Here is an 18,045-nt window from a genome sequence, read left to right as displayed (position 1 = left end):
TTTATTTAATTTGTGGTAACAGCACCCCTAAATTACTTTTTAAAATCAACAATAGAATAGTAAAGTGCTTCAAATTCATTTTGATGTGATAAATGTATGATGTATGAATCAATGTAACTATAATTAATCTCTGATGAAACTGAGATGCTTTTACAGTCAGACCTGACTCAACGCTTGTCTTGTCAGTCTATTGCATAAGGCTCAGGGAATGGGCCTTGGCAAGTCAGATTTGTTTGTCATGTTTCCTTGTATTTCTTGGCTGACCAGTTCTTTTTAAGGTATGAATTTCCTTGAAACTTCAGAAACAATTTAGAAAATGTGCATACAAGAATATATAAATATGGTGTTCGTTTGAGAGAGACATTCAGATACACTGAGCAGACTGGTAGAATGGCTCTGACAGTGATTATTCTTCTGTGCTTTGCAGGTTTGCTGCCTTTCCCAGGGCTGGGAGAGCGTGAACACTCAGGTGAGTTTTCTTTTATAAAGCCATGAACTCTGCTTAAAGGAATACGCCGAATTTTTGGGACTTTGGCTTATTCACCATATGATATCCCCCAGAGTTAGATAAGTCCATACATACCATTCTCATCTTTGTGCCATTATTCTGTCTAGCCTAGCTTAGCACAAAGACTGGAGGTAAACGGCTCAAGCTAGCCTACTGCTAAATAAGTGACAAAATAACGCCAACATTTTCCTATTTACATGTTGTGATGTGTATAGTTACATTGTGTAATAAAATCGACGGAAAATTAAAAGTTGTGATTTCCTAGACCGATATGACTAGGAACTCTCATTCCTGCGTAAATATCAAGGAATTTTACTGCCGTACCATGAGTGCAGCAGCGCAATAACCAACGTGTAACAGACTTCATTGTGATTTATCTTATAATTTGTTTTTTGTGTACATTTTTGACATTTCTGTGTGTTTAAATAGGTTTAAAGGTCCCATGGCATGGCATTTTTCTATTATTTTATAATGTTTCCTGAGGTGTACTTATATTGTTAGTATAATTTTTACATCATAAAATCTCATAATTTAGAAATAAAAGGCATTTTTTCCATACTGATGTTTGCCCTGTGGCTGAATGCCCTGTTTCAAGAGGCGTGTCTGCTGTGAGACTTCAGTGAGAACGCCCACTGTTGTGATTGGCTGACATCTTTGCATTTGAAATGAGCGGAGGGGGCGTGGTTTAACGAGGTCTACGAGGCACGAGCTGCTGCCAGAGAGACGGATGGACCTGAGTTCACTTCACATCAGTTCTCAGCATGTCTCAGTTCAGTGAACTGTTGTAGTTACAGCATATACTTCAGGTTATTAGTCTATTTCTAGTCGGAGGGACTGTCACTCATGTCAGAAAGTTAGTAACTTTAGTAAATTATGGATCAGCGCTGACTGGAGACGCGAACCGTTTAGAACGATTCAGTCCGATTTGGTGAACTGATTCGGTTCACTAAAAAGAACCGGTTCAAAAGAATGATTCGTTCGCGAACCGGACATCACGGAGACGGAGCGATTGCTAACAAAGTTATATATAGTAACTACTGAGTTATGAGAGCGCTGTCAGTTTATTGTGTTTATTGTGTTTGTATCTCAGAGTTCTGAATAAACACGAGTCCCAGTCACACCGAGTCCGTCTTTATAATTATTACCAACTTTGTAACACATGCAATGTACCATTACAGCTGTCGAGATGAACGAGTTACGAGTAAGTGTTGATAATAGCATTATTTTTAGATATGTTCCTATCATATGAAAAGCGTCAGTGACGCGCATTGAGTACACAGCGCAAACAAAGACACAACAGCAGTAATCGAATGTAATCCAGTTTATTGTGGGGATAGCTGACTAGCCTAGCCGGATACCCTCACGCTTACCCCCCTTCTGCTTAATCTCGCGCCACGTAAGGCGCCTCCGCTGTGGGCCAGATGCAGTACTGGGGGTCGGTGATGTTGAAGGCCGACCTGTCAGTGCAGCTCGAGCTTCAGCGTGTGTGAGGTTTATCTCTAAAGATGTGGCTCTGCTGATGTTGAGCAGAAACTACTGTATGCACATTTAAGAACAGATAGACGCGACGAGGACGTACAAAAACACTCACTCACAAGATAGAAAACACGAAAACACTGTTCTGTCGGGAGAGAGAGAAGCCGCAGTGTGTGCACGAATAATAAATAATTATCTACACATCAGATATCACTGATCACAGATCAGAAGGAACTGAAAAAAGACTTCTGTTTTCATTTGTACATCCAAACACTGAGAAACTGCCAGCGTTCACTCGTTCACAAGCAATGATCTCTCGAGCGTTTGCATGGGCGTGCCAGATTCTCTGGGCGGAGGAAAGGGAGGAAACCGTTCCTGCTTGGACGTCAAACCAGGAGACTGCAAGATTGGCTAGTCTGGCCTGTCATTTTCTCAAAGGCAGAGAAAGACAGCCAGAACTCGGGTTTACACCGATCAACATTTCTATCCACTTGGGGACAATATTCAGGCTAGGGGAACTCATATTAATGTTGAAAAACCTCATAAAATGAAAATTTCATGCCATGGGACCTTTAAGGTCTGCATTATCTGTCTTAATAAGTAGGGACTTTTATTTTGACGGATGTTGTAGTCTACGGAAAGATAGTGAGAGCTTGCGGTTCATCGGAGTGGTTAGGCAGATTTTAAGTTTTCAGTTTGTTAAGCACCCCCCGAAAAGGCATAGCCTAAGGTGTGTATGTGCTTGTTTACTGTCAGTTGTAATGAGTATTTTTGTGTATTTCGCTGTATGTTAATGATAATGCTATGAAGAGAGAGCGTTTGTGTATGAGGTGTTAATGCGCACTTCTTTATTTGTTCAGCTCTCACGGTGATTTTTTGGAGATCAAACGGTTTCAATAAACTTCATGAAACATCAGTAAAGTCTGGCCATCATTCGGACAGGGTCCGCTACACAACGTGACAATCTGCTTGCACAGAGAGTGTGCTGGGGACTATTTTCAGGCGCTGCATAATATCATTGCACCGCTGCACTCATGGTACAGCTCAAAGTTCCTTGATCATTACGCAGGAATGAGAGTTTAGTTCCTAGCCATATCGGTTAAGAAAATCGCAACTTTTCATTTTCCATCAGTCTTAGTACACGATGTAACTATACACATCACAACATGTAAATAGGAAAATGTTTGCGTTATTTTGTCACTTATTGAGCGGTAGGCTAGATGGAGCCGTTTACCTCCAGTCTTTGTGCTAAGCTAGGCTAGCAGTTGGTGCAGAGTTAGAGTTATGGCACGCACGGAGATGAGAATGGTATGTATGGACTTCTCTAAAGCTTGGAACATACTCTGCAAGAACAAAGAAATTTGTTCGTTTTCTCGAGGTGGCAAGAACAAGAACAAAGTTCGTTCTGGCCAGGACATTCCATACTTCACGAGAAAAGCAGGTGCCGAACATCTCCGTTTCTCTGCATTAACCCCGCTCACTTTAAAATTCTGACCAATCACACAATAGTTCTCGGACACCCACAAGAAAAAAGTTCTGCTCAGACGATGTGTTGAGAACGAGCTGCGAAAACTCCCAAACCAGGGCTCCGAGAACAAAATTACGTCATTTTGTTCTCGCAGCCCTGGGAGCGAGAACTTTTTTCTCTGTTCTTGCGGAGTATGTTGCAGCCTTAACTCTGGGGGATACGAATAAGCTAAAGTCCCAAAAAGTCGGGGTGAATTCCTTTAAAACAAAGATACATATTACTGAATTCAAATCCTTTTAGATCTAACTTCCTAAATAACATTTGTGAAGTATGTAGGGGATTACAAATGGCCAAAGTATTTGTTTTTAAGCCACAGTTTGTGCTGGTATTCTCAAAAGTGGCTTGCGTGCTTTGGTCTTTCACTTAAATGCGGTCTGTTGAAGTGAATATGAATTTCCTTGACACTTCAGAAACAATTTAGAAAATTTAAATACAAGAATATATAAATAGGGTGTTCATTTGAGAGAGACATTCAGATACACTGAGCAGACTGGTAGAATGGCTCTGACAGTGATTATTCTTCTGTGCTTTGCAGCTTTGCTGCCTTTCCCAGGGCTGGGAAAATGTGAACACTCAGGTGAGTTTTCTTTTATAAAGCCATGAACTCTGCTTAAAAAAAAAAGATACAAATTACTGAATTAAAATCCTTTTAGGTCTAACTTCCTAAATAACATTTGTGAATTGTGTAGGTGATTGAAATCCATGATTCAAATTACAAATTGCCAAAGTATTTGTTATTAAGCCACAGTTTGTGCTGGTATTCTCAGAACTGTCTTGCTTGCTTTGGTCTTTCACTTAAATGCGGTCATTTAAATAACCTGTAGCAACCTTTCTCTGTTTGTTGCTGTCTTTTGAACAAGAGAACTGGCAGAGTTGTTAGTTGAGGTGGATGTCATTAACGAATTTGTTAAGAAGATTGTCACCTACAACACCACTGCGAAAGAGGGAATGCCAATGTTTGGGGTCTTAAATCATCTACAGGACACCCAAATATTCAAGTATGGCACACACTTTATCAAATTATTGTAGTTTAATGCACTTTACATGCAGTAGGCCTAATTCAAGTATAGTATAGTATAGTATAGTAAATCAAAATCATGACTGAATGAGGTTATGGGGAAAAGGGGTATATTTTACCACTGTGGAAGACAAAAACAAAGCAATTCTATAATAACTCTATAATATACAACTTTATATGACTGAGATGCTTTTACAGTCAGACCTGAATCAAGGTTTGTCTTTAAGTCTATTGTACATGGCTTAAGACAATTAGGAACTTCTTAGTGCAAATAAAAAAATTAATAAAATTGTTAATTCTGCTACCTTTTATTTTTATTAGTTTCACATACAGCATTAACAAAAGCTATGGCATATATCTGGAAAGTGTGAATGGAGTGCCTGGGTCTAAAGAAAACCACACATACTGGGAGCTTCTGTCTATGAATGGAACATCTATAACCCCACTGAGCGTGGGTAAGTATATGAGTTTAATTTTAAAGCATGCACTTATATGTCATAGTCTTGAGGTAACGTTTTCAATTCATTCAGTATTTTGGTTTCATCCTATTTACAACACAAAATACATAATTTTTTTCCTTCAATCTTTTGCAGGAATTGGCTGCTACCAACCCAAGAACAAAGAGATTTTCATTATGAATTTCACCACTTACTAATAATAGAATTTGCAAAAAATAGATCAGTTGTATTTTGTGGTTTCAAACGAGACCACTCTGATTTATGTCAGTATACTATATCAATCCCACATCTTGTATCAATCATCAAGTGAATGAATAATCTAATATTTCATTGTATCTACAGTATAATACACTAATACAATTACTGAGCACTGCTGGAACTGTTTCTGTGATCTTTCAACAATTGTGACTAATTAAGGTACAATCAAATAGTGTGTCCAATTTCATAGATAACCAGATGCATAAAATGCCTATATATACACATTTTTATTTGAGTTTTGCATTTCAAGCTTATCTCTATGCATTCAAATAAAGATTAATTTGGTTGTTTCCAGAACTCATATTAACAAAGTCTTCATAGAAAAGGATAAACGGATTCAGTCTTCTATGCTGTAGAAGCTGAGACAACAAAGACAAACATTGATTTTGCAGCATTATTTGTATTACTGCTGTATTTGCCACTGTTTTAACAAGCATAGCAATTTAAATGACTCTCTGAAACTTACCACAGGGAGTGAAGCAGTCACAGTCGCAGTAGTTGCAGCGTGTAAACCAGTGCTTACTGCCTGATTCTTTAGTCCTGCAGTTCTCAATGCGACTGCTTTCGTGATAGCTCTCAGCATCAGGACAGGTGGACGAACACGTCCCGTTAATGTCCTTCTCATTGATCTCAACCTGGCCACGATGATACACTCCCAATGTGACATACATGAGAAGACTGAGAATTGAAATTCCCAGTAATCTGTCATTTCTGTGCAGCGTTCAGCCAGAAAAGGACTTACTGAGGCAGGGCGGTTTGGGCGTCCATTTCCCATTGGACTGGCGGGCTCGAGCAGGATCTCCAACCAACACAAATCCTGGCCTGCAGTCGTACCGCACCACAGAACCCACCCACCAATCACTCCCATACACCATCCCGTTATAGTCCACATCAGGTTTTCCACAATTCACCAGGGCAAAAGTTTTTTGGAAAAAACGAATGAAGCGCATGAAAAGTGCCAGTGTACACAGAATAAATCAACAGAATAATCACAAAATATTCTGTGTGTTTGTGGAAATGCCTCAAAGTAAAAAATGCAGTGCATTTCATTAAAATGATGATTGGTTTTACCTCTACAAAGGGATTTGTATCCCACCCAGCAGCAGTCTGAATCTCCACATTTGTCTCTCTTTACCTCCCTGTGTCTGCCCTTAACACCCTCCAAAACAAAGCGGGGCTGTCCTGGACCAGTTAGTGTCTCCCAGGTCATCCTCCTGTTCAACCTCTAACAGACCTGAGGGACATAGTGCAGTGCTCAAATTGATACATATTCAATGTACGATATTTCTGACACTATGTGCAATTTGTATGCTTAGTTTAGATATTTTGTTCATTCACGAATAAATCAAATGTTCCTCTTACCACGTTCTAGATCTTCATCCACAGCTGTTTGTTCAGTAAATGCCTAGTGTGCGTGTAATTACTGTAACAATATAGCTCTGTGAAAAGTGCTCTAACACTGACTGCTGCAGTAATGCATAAACTTCTCCCTAACCCAGCACAACCCGCCTGCTGACTCCTGTCCTGAGAGATTCAAACAAACACAGGATCACCTAAGAACAAAGTGGATTATCCCACATATACCTACCTGACATAGGCCTACCTGTACAATAGGAACATACACACTACCAATAACAATTTGGGGTTTGTGGTAAGATTTTTTAATGTCTTTGAATGAAGTATCTTACTTGAACACAGTAAAAAAAGAAATTGTATTACAATTTAAAACAACTGTTTTCTATCAATATATTTTAAAATGTAGTTTATTCCTGTGACGGCAAAGCTGAATGTTTAGCAGTCCTCAGTGTCACATGATCTGTCATGAATTCATTCTAATATATGATGATTTGCTTCTCAAAAAACATTTCAGTTGTGCTGCTTAATATATTTTGTGGAAAGCTTGATACATTTTTTCAGAATTTGTTGATGAATTGAAAATTCAATGTAACAGTATTTATTACAAAAAAGATTATACATACAAAAAAACGTTTGAAACATTGTTTGTCTTACAGAATCCGCACCCTTCAGTTCACACTAACAGGTCTTTTCTTTCACAAGAAAAATAAAATAATTAACACTTGTCGTTTACACTTCATTAAAGGGGTCATGAATTTAGAAATCAACTTTCCCTTGCGCTTTTGATATATAAAAGGTCATGGTAATATAAGAATATCCTGTAAGTTTCAGAGCTGAAAACGTCCTTGTTAGTCAAATAAAAAAATGTATTGACACCAGACCCAGCAAACGCTCGATCTCAGAATATGCCCAGCTATGACGTCAGAGTGTGGTGAAACACCGCCTCAACAGAAGAAGAACAACGCCTGATTCTGTAGCCCCGCCCACCGACTCGTGCCACTAACATAACACAGGCCTACATTGAGCTAAACCGGATAGAATTTCTAAACATACCACATAAGCTTAATTCGGATTACAGTATGAATGCATGGATGAACTTATTTTTTAATGAATATCCAGCTCACGTGGGGAAGACTTTGCACGATTTTTCCTTCATTTCTGATCACGGATTCGTTTGTAAACAAGAGACTGGATTTGCAGAAAGGATGATATTACATGAATGAATGAAGCAACACACTAATGTGAGTAAATGTGTGTGTGTGTGTGTGTGTGTGTGTGTGTGTGTGTGTGTGTGTGTGTGTGTGTGTGTGTGTGTGTGTGTGTGTGTGTGTGTGTGTGATCTATGGTTCGCGATTATAAAATAACATTCATATTAATCACGGGTGGATGAGAGATAAATCATTGTGTTTGTTTGATAAAGACGTTTTGTGAGCCCTGTGGGACGAATTATTCCGGTTGCCGCTTTCCCACATGCTTCAAAACAATCCCTCACGGTGTACTTGCGGGGAGCCGAAGTCCATTAAATATGCAAATCTTATCCAATCATAGCCGTGGGCGTTTACTTCCAAGTCTTCAGTGCGGCACGCCCATAAAATCAGAGCGTGCAGGAGAGAGCCTCAAAACCAGGTTAGAAAATAGCCTATCACTTATTCATTATGATGTTTTTTAATGTAAAAACCACGTTGTAGCGACTATGAGTCAGATAAAATAATAACTCAATGGGGAACTGAATGAAAATGAAAGAGACTCGAATGACACTATAACTAAAATTCAGAATTAATGTTTTCACCTTAACTTATTCGTCCGCCGATATGTAAGAACTTAAAGGGGGCTCTGTTAAAGGGAAACATGTATATTTAGCTCAAATGAATGAATTAATGAATTCATAGGGAATTTTGAGAGTCTATTTTACAGCCGAGCAAATGACTCTTCCAGTGTTCATTTGAACGGGCCGTAAATATCAACTCTGCAGCGGATATTAATATCCGATCAATAGTGAAACACTATTTAACAGCCAGGTAACTTAGATCGGCAGTTCAAGACATTAAATTGATAAGCACATAACACAAGAACAGTTATTTTGAATACAAACGGAACTTTATTGATTAATCTAACACATCAAACTAATATCTAACACAAACACACGCACTCGCACATTCACACGTTGCAGAAAGGAAGAAGGTGAGGAAAGAATAAGTTCTAAGAGAGAGAAATTATGAAATCCTAAGCAATCTATGCATTTATGAAACATGACCTGAAGAAACCATTGATCAGTAATTTAACCTCCTATCGTTTCTTAGGCAGGGTTATTACATTTGATCTAATGCACCAGTTCAGCTCAGAATCAAGAGGCATTACTTGCGTTTATGTCTCGTGTGTCGTCTGACAAGGGGGATTCCCTTCTCCTGGCTGGACAGGGGTTTTCCCGGATCTTTGATTCCCTGAAGGTCTGGTCGACGTCTGGGGAAGCCAACCACGTGGCGTGTTGGCGGCTGGATGAAAGTCTTGTGGGCGTTGTTTGAAGTTGGAGCGCGCTGTTAGAAACTCGTTGTTGAGAGACTTTTGCGGCGAAACTTAACAGAACCCGAGACTTAACGGAAATAAAATAAACTTTAAGTAAAAGAAAGGAAAGTGAGAGAAATACAGATGGCCTGAATGAAATCGTTGTTAACCCATTTTCTCTGTTGTTGGTCTGTCACGATCGTCAGATCGTCTCCTGGGAGCTCTCCGTTCAGAACTCACTCTGGTCATACTGCTAGGACTTAGCTCATCTCTGAACTGCGAACAGGCCGCGAACCAGCTCGAACCGAACTGGAACCGAACTTGAGCTGACTTGAACCAAACTCAACTCAACTGAACTAAAACTCTGAACTGTGCTCTGAACTCTTCGTTCGTGTTCTGAGATTAAACTCAAATATTTGCCCATCCCCTGGATGGGTTCTGGCCAATTAGGCTTCAGGGGTGACTGTGTCTCCACCCCTCCCACAAAATTGGGTTATCTATAGAATTTAGTTTCCTGCTCTTAAGCAGAGAGTAAATTTAGACCTAATTTCTTAATATAAGGACATAATCAATTCTATAAAGATTTCATTCAGCTCATCTGTTGGATTATACCCATACGAACACGCCGGTATCAAACACCGTGCCTTTTCATCCACTCATTCAATAGTTACATAATTGCATGAATTGGGAGTAATGTACATGCATGATAGTCACGTGTATCAGTTGTAAACACACTAACAAGCTATGTCGAAGGCTATTTGAATGAAAGTCCAATAATCAGTTTTTTGATGCACTCCATAAGCTAACAGTTTCTGTGAGCTTGCTTGGAGTTTTAGCTGTGTAACGTGGAGTTCATTTACAGGTCATTGCAAAGACAGAGATCTGGTTTGTTTCTTTGTCTTGTGAACACAACGAGTCCTCTGTCCTCTTTGTGTAAGTTTGGTCACAAGTCCATAGGAAATCGAGTAATTATTAACTATAACTGGTAGCTCCGGGTAGCTCTCGTGATCGATGGTCGATTTCCTGGGGTCTAGAGCTGAATTAGGCTTTTGTGAAAAGGATGTAAATTTGATCGAATCATTTGGAAGATTAATTCATCTATATGTCTGCGGCCATAATTGCTACAACGTGAACGTCATAAGTTGACCTCAGACAACAGTATACAGGTGCTGGTCATATAATTAGAATATCATCAAAAAGTTGATTTATTTCAATAATTCCATTCAAAAAGTGAAACTTGTATATTATATTAATCTATTACACACAGACTGATATATTTCAAATGTTTATTTCTTTAAATTTTGATGATTATAACTGACAACTAAGGAAAATCATATATATATATATATATATATATATATATATATATATATATATATATATATATATATATATATATATATATATATATATATATATATATATACAATGGGCTGTTTTTGAGCTCTAGTCAGACACCATCGTTTTTCTTTTTTGGCCGATTCAACATAATCAGTGTGAGAGATCTCTTGCTGTTCAGCTTTTAGCTAACGAGTCAATGCACAAGAATAAGACCAAAAGGGATGAAAGCGAGCAAGTAAGTCAAAACTGATCGGACAGAATTGACTGTTATCTCCTTTACACGAAGGTGCAGTACGCGCATGCTAGTTGACAGTCACCTGTAGTCCTTTTAGTGTGTTTCGGGTGCTGTTTTTTCCCCCGACACAGGCAACAACACAGTCAGCTTTCATCAGCGCTAGTTCTTTGGTGTAGGTTTGGTGTGTCCCTACCTTTTAGACAGGACTATTAAACAGATCGTAAACTAATGAAGATGGAGAGTGTGAGCACTGTTTCTGTGTCGTTTCAGAGCTCCTCCAACATTCCAAAACAATTGCGGCGACAGCTGAGAAAACACGGACACTTCATCATCCAGTGAAGACGAGCATTTCATTTTATTTAAAAGACCGAAAAGAAGGTTTTGGGTGCACCCAGTCTTAAAAGAACAGTGAGTCTATAGGGGAGTATGCTAATCTTGTACAGGAGCTAAAACTTTATCATGGCCGGTTCCGCTCTTACTTTCAAATGTCCATGGGAAATGTTAAGGAGCTCCTCTAGAGACAGTAGCAGCGCATCTGACGAGACAAACTACAAACTTCAGGAACCAATCAATCAGGAGCAGCTATGTTCTAGTTGAGTTGGTAAGACAAAAAAGTCTGGGGTGCTCAAGGAGTTCAGTCAGATGTTTGAAGATGCTCTTTGGGGTCGGGAATTCAAATTAATGTAGAAAAAAGGAAATCCAAGGCACTCTTCTTCAACATAAAAGCTTTTATTTTACTGGCTATTTCATAATAGAAAATTTAAAAGACACGGGAAAAAGCAACCCACACATAGCGGCACAGACAGCCTTCTTCAGGGTGTGTCCTTTTGGTATCTGGCACCAAGACATTACCAGCAGATCCTTCAAGTCATGTAGGTTGTGAGGTTAAGCCAACATGGATTGAATTGTGGGTCCAGCAAATCCCACAGATGCCCAATTGGATTGAGATCTGGGGAATTTGGAGGTAGCACCTCTACATAATAATATTTGATGTATGTCAGTGTGTTATGTAAGAATTTAAATGTAGCGAGGTTGAATAGAGTAGAATATCTTGATTACTAAAAATATGTTGTTTTGACTCCATTTCCTATAATGCTGTTCTGGATTTGTGTATAGCTTCTTGTTTTGTTTCTTCCTGTCTGGTGATTTTCTGGTGACTCAATGGGTTCTTCTCATTTCTTATTTGTGCATCCTCATTTCCTGTCCTTGTGTCTCAGTTCCAACACACAGAATTGAGATGTCCTTCAAGATGACTAACTTTGATTGGTTTCCGGGTCACAGGCTGGAGGACGGAGGAGCGAGGAAAAGAGGAAGCATCAATTTGAGTATTGAGAAGCACCTATAATATGTATAAGGGGGCAGGAACTATTGTGTGCTGCATTGTTCTTCCGGGAACTTTTCCAGTCGACGGACCTCTAGTTTACCAGGTGGATATCCATGTTTGCGGCAAATTCCTTGCTGGCTGGATTTACTTGTGTGTTTTTGTAGCGTTTCATGACTGTTTGAACCTATTATTACAATGCAGCACCAGAATCTGGGGTATATCTTTCTGAGACTGTCCTAATTTATGATAAGATATATGTGATTCATATGCTATTGCATAGACCAGGGGTTCTCAACCCTGGTCTTGAGGGCCACTGTCCTGCAGAGTTTAGCTCCAAACTTGATCAAACTCACCTGCCTGTAATCCTGAAGAGCTTAATTAGCTGGTTCAGGTGTGTTTGATTAGGGTTGGAGCTTAACTTTTCAGGACAGTGGCCCTCGAGGACCAGGGTTGAGAATGCCTGGCATAGACTATGGGGACTACTTTAAACTACGATCAGGTGAACTCAGCTCATGTGGTTGATGAATGAAGGGGTATCAGAATATATTTTGGTGATCGTATAATACAATACTTTTTGCACATGAAATGACTGAACTGTCTTTATCTTTATTATTGTGACCTCGCAAATATTGGGAGTTGTGGCAGGGTGCATTATCCTGCTGAAAGAGCCACTTCCACCAGGGAACACCATGGTCATGAAGGGTGTACCTGGTCTGCAACAATGTTTAGGGAAGTGGTTCATGTCAGATTGACGTCCACATGAATGGTGCAGAACGTTGCCCAGAGTGTCACACTCCCTCCACCAGCTTGTCATCATCCCACAGTGATCCTGGTGCATCACTTCCCCAGGTAAACGGAAAATATGTACATATATACAATATATAATATACTATAGTATAAATATAATATGAAAAAATATACAAGAAAACGAGACTCATTGGACCAGGCAACCTTCTTCTACTCCTCCAAGGTCCAGTTCTGATGCTTGTGTGCCCATTGTAGGTGCTTTCAACAGTGGACAGGGGTCATCATAGACACTCTGATTGGTCTGCGGCCCCATACACAGAAGAGTGTGATGCACTGTGTGCTGTGACACATTCCTCCCATAAACATCATTAACATTTTGTGTGACGTGCCACAGTAGACCGTCTGTTGGCTCGGACCAGACAGATACCCTTCATTGCCCTTGTGCATCGATGAGCCTTGGGCGGCAAACATCCTGTCGCTGGTTTGTGGTTTGTCCCTCCTCCGATACTGTTGGTGAATTCTCACCATTGCTGAATGGGAGCAACACACAAGCATTGCTGTTTCAAAGATACTCTGACCTGGTCATCTTGCCATAACCATTTGGCCCTTGTCAAAGTCGCTCAGATCTTTATTCCCACCCATTTCTCCTCAATCCGACACATTGATTACGAGAACTGATTATTTTCTTACCGCCTAAAGGCCCTTTCACACTGGATGCGTAACGAAAAGCGAAGCGGAAAAACGAATATTTCGTGTGCGAATAGTTTGCGTCAAAACCATTCACATCAGCTGCAACACGAATTTGTGATGTCTGTGATGTTTCAGAGCTCCTCCAACATTCCAAAACATTTGTAGCGACAGCTAAGAAAACACGGACACTTCATCACCCAGTCATTTTATTTAAAAGACCGAAAAGAAGGTTTTAGGTGCACCCAGTCTTAAAGAACAGTCTGTATGGGAGTATGCTAATCTTGTACAGGAGCTAAAACTCTATCATGGCCGGTTCCGCACTTACTTTCAAATGGCTATGGGACAATTTGAGGAGTTCCTCTAGAGAAAGTAGCATCGCATCTGACAAGACAAACACACACTTCAGGAACCAATCGACCCGGAGCAGCTATGTTTCCAGCTATATTTCCAGTTGAGTCACAATTTAAACATTTAAGTGCCACAGTTGTACTGACGGAAACATTCACTTTCCAATCAAACTTTTCCCGAACCCCGTGGGGAGGAGGGCCACAACATCATGGCCACCAACAAAACTCAGCAAAGATTGTTCTCCGGCTTTAACTTCTGGATATTCGGCAGCGTTGCCGAACGGACCGAATGGTTTCAATCGCATCTTTCTCTGCCGCCATTACTGAACTACAACTCAAACTGGTATAAAACTTGATACCTGGCAAAGGTTAATGTTGATTGAATCTGTTGATCTGTTGCTGCGAGAGTTTTAAAAAATCGACATCGAAATGAAAAAAAGAAACATTGTTTTTTCACCACAGCACATTCGTGTTCAAAAAATAAATAAAACCATTGTGTGAATTATTCGCACGTCACAATTGCGTCCAGTGTGAAAGGACCTTAATCCACCCAGACCATAATATGTGGCCTTGCTAGGAGATGATTATTGATATTCACTTCACCTGTGACTGGTCATAATGTTTTGGCTCATCAGTGTACAGTGTTTATTATTGGCTCCACTGTGAGATCTGTTTATAATACTCCCTATTGTTTAAAAGTAGAGCTATTAAATATTGTACACCCAATTGCTAATAAAAGTAATAGTATAGCAGACCTCTCAATAAGCCGGACAATCGGACACCTCCCCAGCAGGCACCGGACGTCAATATGACGTCAGATTGACGTTGGACCCCAACGTCGGACAGACGTTGCATTTTGGTTGAAAATGAAAATCGGGTTGACGTCAGAACACAACATCAGATTGAAGTTGGGTTCTGACGTCAACCCGATTTTCATTTTCAACCAATTTGCAACGTCCGTACAACGTTGGATGTTGACGTCAATCTGACGTTGGGTTCTGAAGTCAACCCGATTTTCATTTTCAACCAAAATGCAACATCCGTCCAACGTTGGATGTTGACATCAGTCTGACGTTGGGTTCTGACGTCAATCTGACGTTGGGTTCTGACATCAACCCGATTTTCATTTTAAACCAAATTGCAACGTCCGTACAACGTTGGATGTTGAAGTCAATCTGACGTTGGGTTCTGACGTCAACCCGATTTTCATTTTCAACCAAATTGCAACGTCCGTACAACGTTGGATGTTGACGTCAATCTGATGTTGAGTTCTAACGTCAACCCGATTTTCATTTTCAACCAAAATGCAACGTCCGTCCAACGTTGGATGTTGACATCAATCTGACGTTGAGTTCTAACGTCAACCTGATTTTTATTTTCAACCAAAATGCAACGTCCGTCCAACGTTGGATGTTGACATCAATCTGACGTTGGGTTCTATCGTCAACCTGATTTTCATTTTCAACCAAAATGCAACGTCCGTCCAACGTTGGATGTTGACATCAATCTGACGTTGGGTTCTGATGTCAATCTGACGTTGGGTTCTATCGTCAACCTGATTTTCATTTTCAACCAAAATGCAACGTCCGTCCAACGTTGGATGTTGACATCAATCTGACGTTGGGTTCTATCGTCAACCTGATTTTCATTTTCAACCAAAATGCAACGTCCGTACAACGTTGGATGTTGACGTCAATCTGACGTTGAGTTCTAACTTCAACCTGATTTTCATTTTCAACCAAAATGCAACGTCCGTCCAACATTGCATGTTGACGTCAATCTGACGTTGGGTTCTAACGTCAACCCGATTTTCATTTTCAACCAAAATGCAACGTCCGTCCAACGTTGGATGTTGACATCAGTCTGACGTTGGGTTCTAACGCAGAGCCGATCAGCCCTATACGTTCACTACGCAAGCTGCGTAGGGCCCCGCAAATTACTCAAGGCCCCGCCTCCTCCCGTGTCATAGCGCGTCACGTCACCGTCAATTAATGTTTACAACATCCATGACAAAATTAAGCGAAACTATCCTTCTGGTCATGAAAAGAGGGAAAAAAAAAACCATGAAAGTGAACTGCGGGAACAACAATCGGGTAAACTTGTCTTCTCTCTAAGTTTGATGTCAGTAAAGTAAAGTTTATGTGCATTTCTGTTGTGTTTTTTCGGTCTTGCTAACCTAGCTGTACAGGCAGGCAGTACATCTCTTGCATCACTTTGTGCCTGACAAAAGTGAGAGTAAAATACAATTATTTATTACGTTTGTTTTTGATAAACGACAAAGTGCAACGGTGTTTGTTTACTGCAGCTCGGAAAAGATAACCGCGTCGTGTGTGTTATCATGCGTTCATTCATATGCACGAAATGAAATGCACATTTTTCAAGCAGAAATATATGTGGAGACCAGACAGACTTTACAATATATGGGCGTGAATGATGGCACTCCTCATCAAAAGTGCACATTATACATACATACTTTTAAAACAAGACACTGATTATCTAGTCTCAGTCAATGTGTAGTTAAAAACTCTATACAACTGCACTGCACTAATTATGCAAGATGGAAAGCAATGTATTGATAATTTGACAGTGATTGACTTGATTTATAGGCTATATTGAATTTAAAATGTTGATTAGCTGGACATACTGGTCAATGTGTGGATGCACATCCCTCAGTTAATAATAACCATAAATCAAGAATTGCTTCACCATATGTATTACAAAAATAAAAAAAAACTTTAACATGCTATGGCAAGCCATTTTAGCTTTTATTCATTCACAGTTTATGCATTTTTGATATCAAGCATTAAATTTTTTTACTATTTGCAATGTGAATTCTTGATTATTTTTACTAATAGTTAGTCAATAATAGCTAATACTAATAATATTAAATAAAATAGACTGGTGTTGCCCATACTGATGCCGAAAATGCCCAGGCTGTAGAGAGAACCTAAGTTAATCCCAAAAGCCAAAGCTCAGAGTTATAATTTATTATTTTCTTCTTATTTATGTTTACGTTAATATTCACTTACTTAATAATATTCACTTGTTATCTTAATATTCTATAGGAAATACTCTATTCAATAAATATTGTTTGTTTGAACCTCATTCTGTATTGCGACTGTTTTGTTTAAAGGAGGGAGGATTGTATTGGGATCACTGAAGTGTCAGGTGTGACTGTGTGGCAATGGCAAATGGTTTACATAGCTCACGGCGTCACGGGTCAGTTAGAGGGCCCCTTAGCAGAATTTTGCTTAGGGCCCCAGGGAGGTCAGGATCGGCACTGTTCTAACGTCAACCCGATTTTCATTTTCAACCAAAATGCAACGTCCGTCCAACGTTGGAGGTTGACGTCAATCTGACGTTGGGTTCTAAACTCAACATCAGATTGACATCAACCTCCAACATTGGACAGACGTTGCATTACATTCATATTGAAACTGGCCATATCTCATTTGTCATCAGCCTGTGGATATAAAAAGAAAAGGATTTAAATGTCCAAACAATTAATAATACATAACACATTATGAACCGGTTGTCATAGTTTTTGTCAGGTTTGTCATATCTAATGCAGATGTCACACTGGTTCTACTCTGGTGCTAGATGGAAGGTCATGGGCTCACCCAGATTGCCCGGTTTTTATCTTCTGGCAACACAAGTGATAACATGCAATTCAAAAATCTAAAACCTAAAAATCTCTAAACATTTACGTAGGTCTGTTGTGAATATGTACACAAAAAAGAGGAGAAACAACAAACAACTGACTGAGCAATTATTAGATGGAACCAAAAGCAATGGTTTAGGATATTTCACACTATGAATTCTGTGATATCACCAGTCTGTAATCTTTGTCGTTGCTGCTTCTTCTTCGCCTGTTTTAATCAAGAGATGCTGTACTCGTTCAGGAGATGTGTAATAGCGCCCCCTACCGTATAACATGGAAAGTGGAAAATATCATAGAGATAACAAAAGACAGAAAAAAAAATCACTCGCTACTCTTGACGGAATAACTTTTAATAAGGGTTAATCTATATTTATATGCAGTGATATATAATTTAATGCAGACTATGCAGTAATATTTTACATTTGATTACTATTTGTGTACCTGAAAATCTAGTTTAGACCTATATTAGCCTACATCATTTGTATGTTTGTTCTGCTGTATTTATTTGTGCTGTTGCTCGTAATTTGATTATTTGTTCTTATTTTATTACTGATTGTCTTTAACAATATTTTAAATATATATTAGTTAGGCTAGTA

General features: G+C 39.5%; 1 protein-coding gene across 1 annotated transcript; it reads left to right on the top strand.

Annotated features, from left to right (window-relative positions):
- The first annotated feature begins 259 nt into the window (after nucleotides 1-259).
- LOC307120400 (cobalamin binding intrinsic factor-like) lies at nucleotides 260-7,225 on the top strand. Its single transcript, XM_079807425.1, has 5 exons — nucleotides 260-469; nucleotides 4,048-4,089; nucleotides 4,375-4,510; nucleotides 4,852-4,985; nucleotides 5,124-7,225. The coding sequence occupies exons 1-5, from the start codon at nucleotides 391-393 to the stop codon at nucleotides 5,183-5,185; spliced, it is 453 nt and encodes a 150-aa protein (XP_079663551.1). The 5' UTR covers nucleotides 260-390; the 3' UTR covers nucleotides 5,186-7,225.
- Nucleotides 7,226-18,045: the final 10,820 nt, after the last annotated feature.

Source organism: Gobio gobio (assembly GCF_949357685.1).
Source record: "Gobio gobio genome assembly, chromosome: 24".
NCBI classification, from domain to species: Eukaryota; Metazoa; Chordata; class Actinopteri; order Cypriniformes; family Gobionidae; genus Gobio; species Gobio gobio.
The sequence above is the reverse complement of the archived record's forward strand: the minus strand, read 5'-3'. Positions and strand labels throughout refer to the sequence as shown.

Excerpts from the sequence above, each read along its gene's own strand:
- LOC307120400 (XM_079807425.1), top strand. The coding sequence starts at position 391 with ATGGCTCTGACAGTGATTATTCTTCTGTGCTTTGCAGGTTTGCTGCCT. Across the intron at positions 470-4,047 it reads GGGAGAGCGTGAACACTCAG|CTTTGCTGCCTTTCCCAGGG; the intron begins GTGAGTTTTCTT and ends TGTGCTTTGCAG. Across the intron at positions 4,090-4,374 it reads GGGAAAATGTGAACACTCAG|AACTGGCAGAGTTGTTAGTT; the intron begins GTGAGTTTTCTT and ends TTTGAACAAGAG.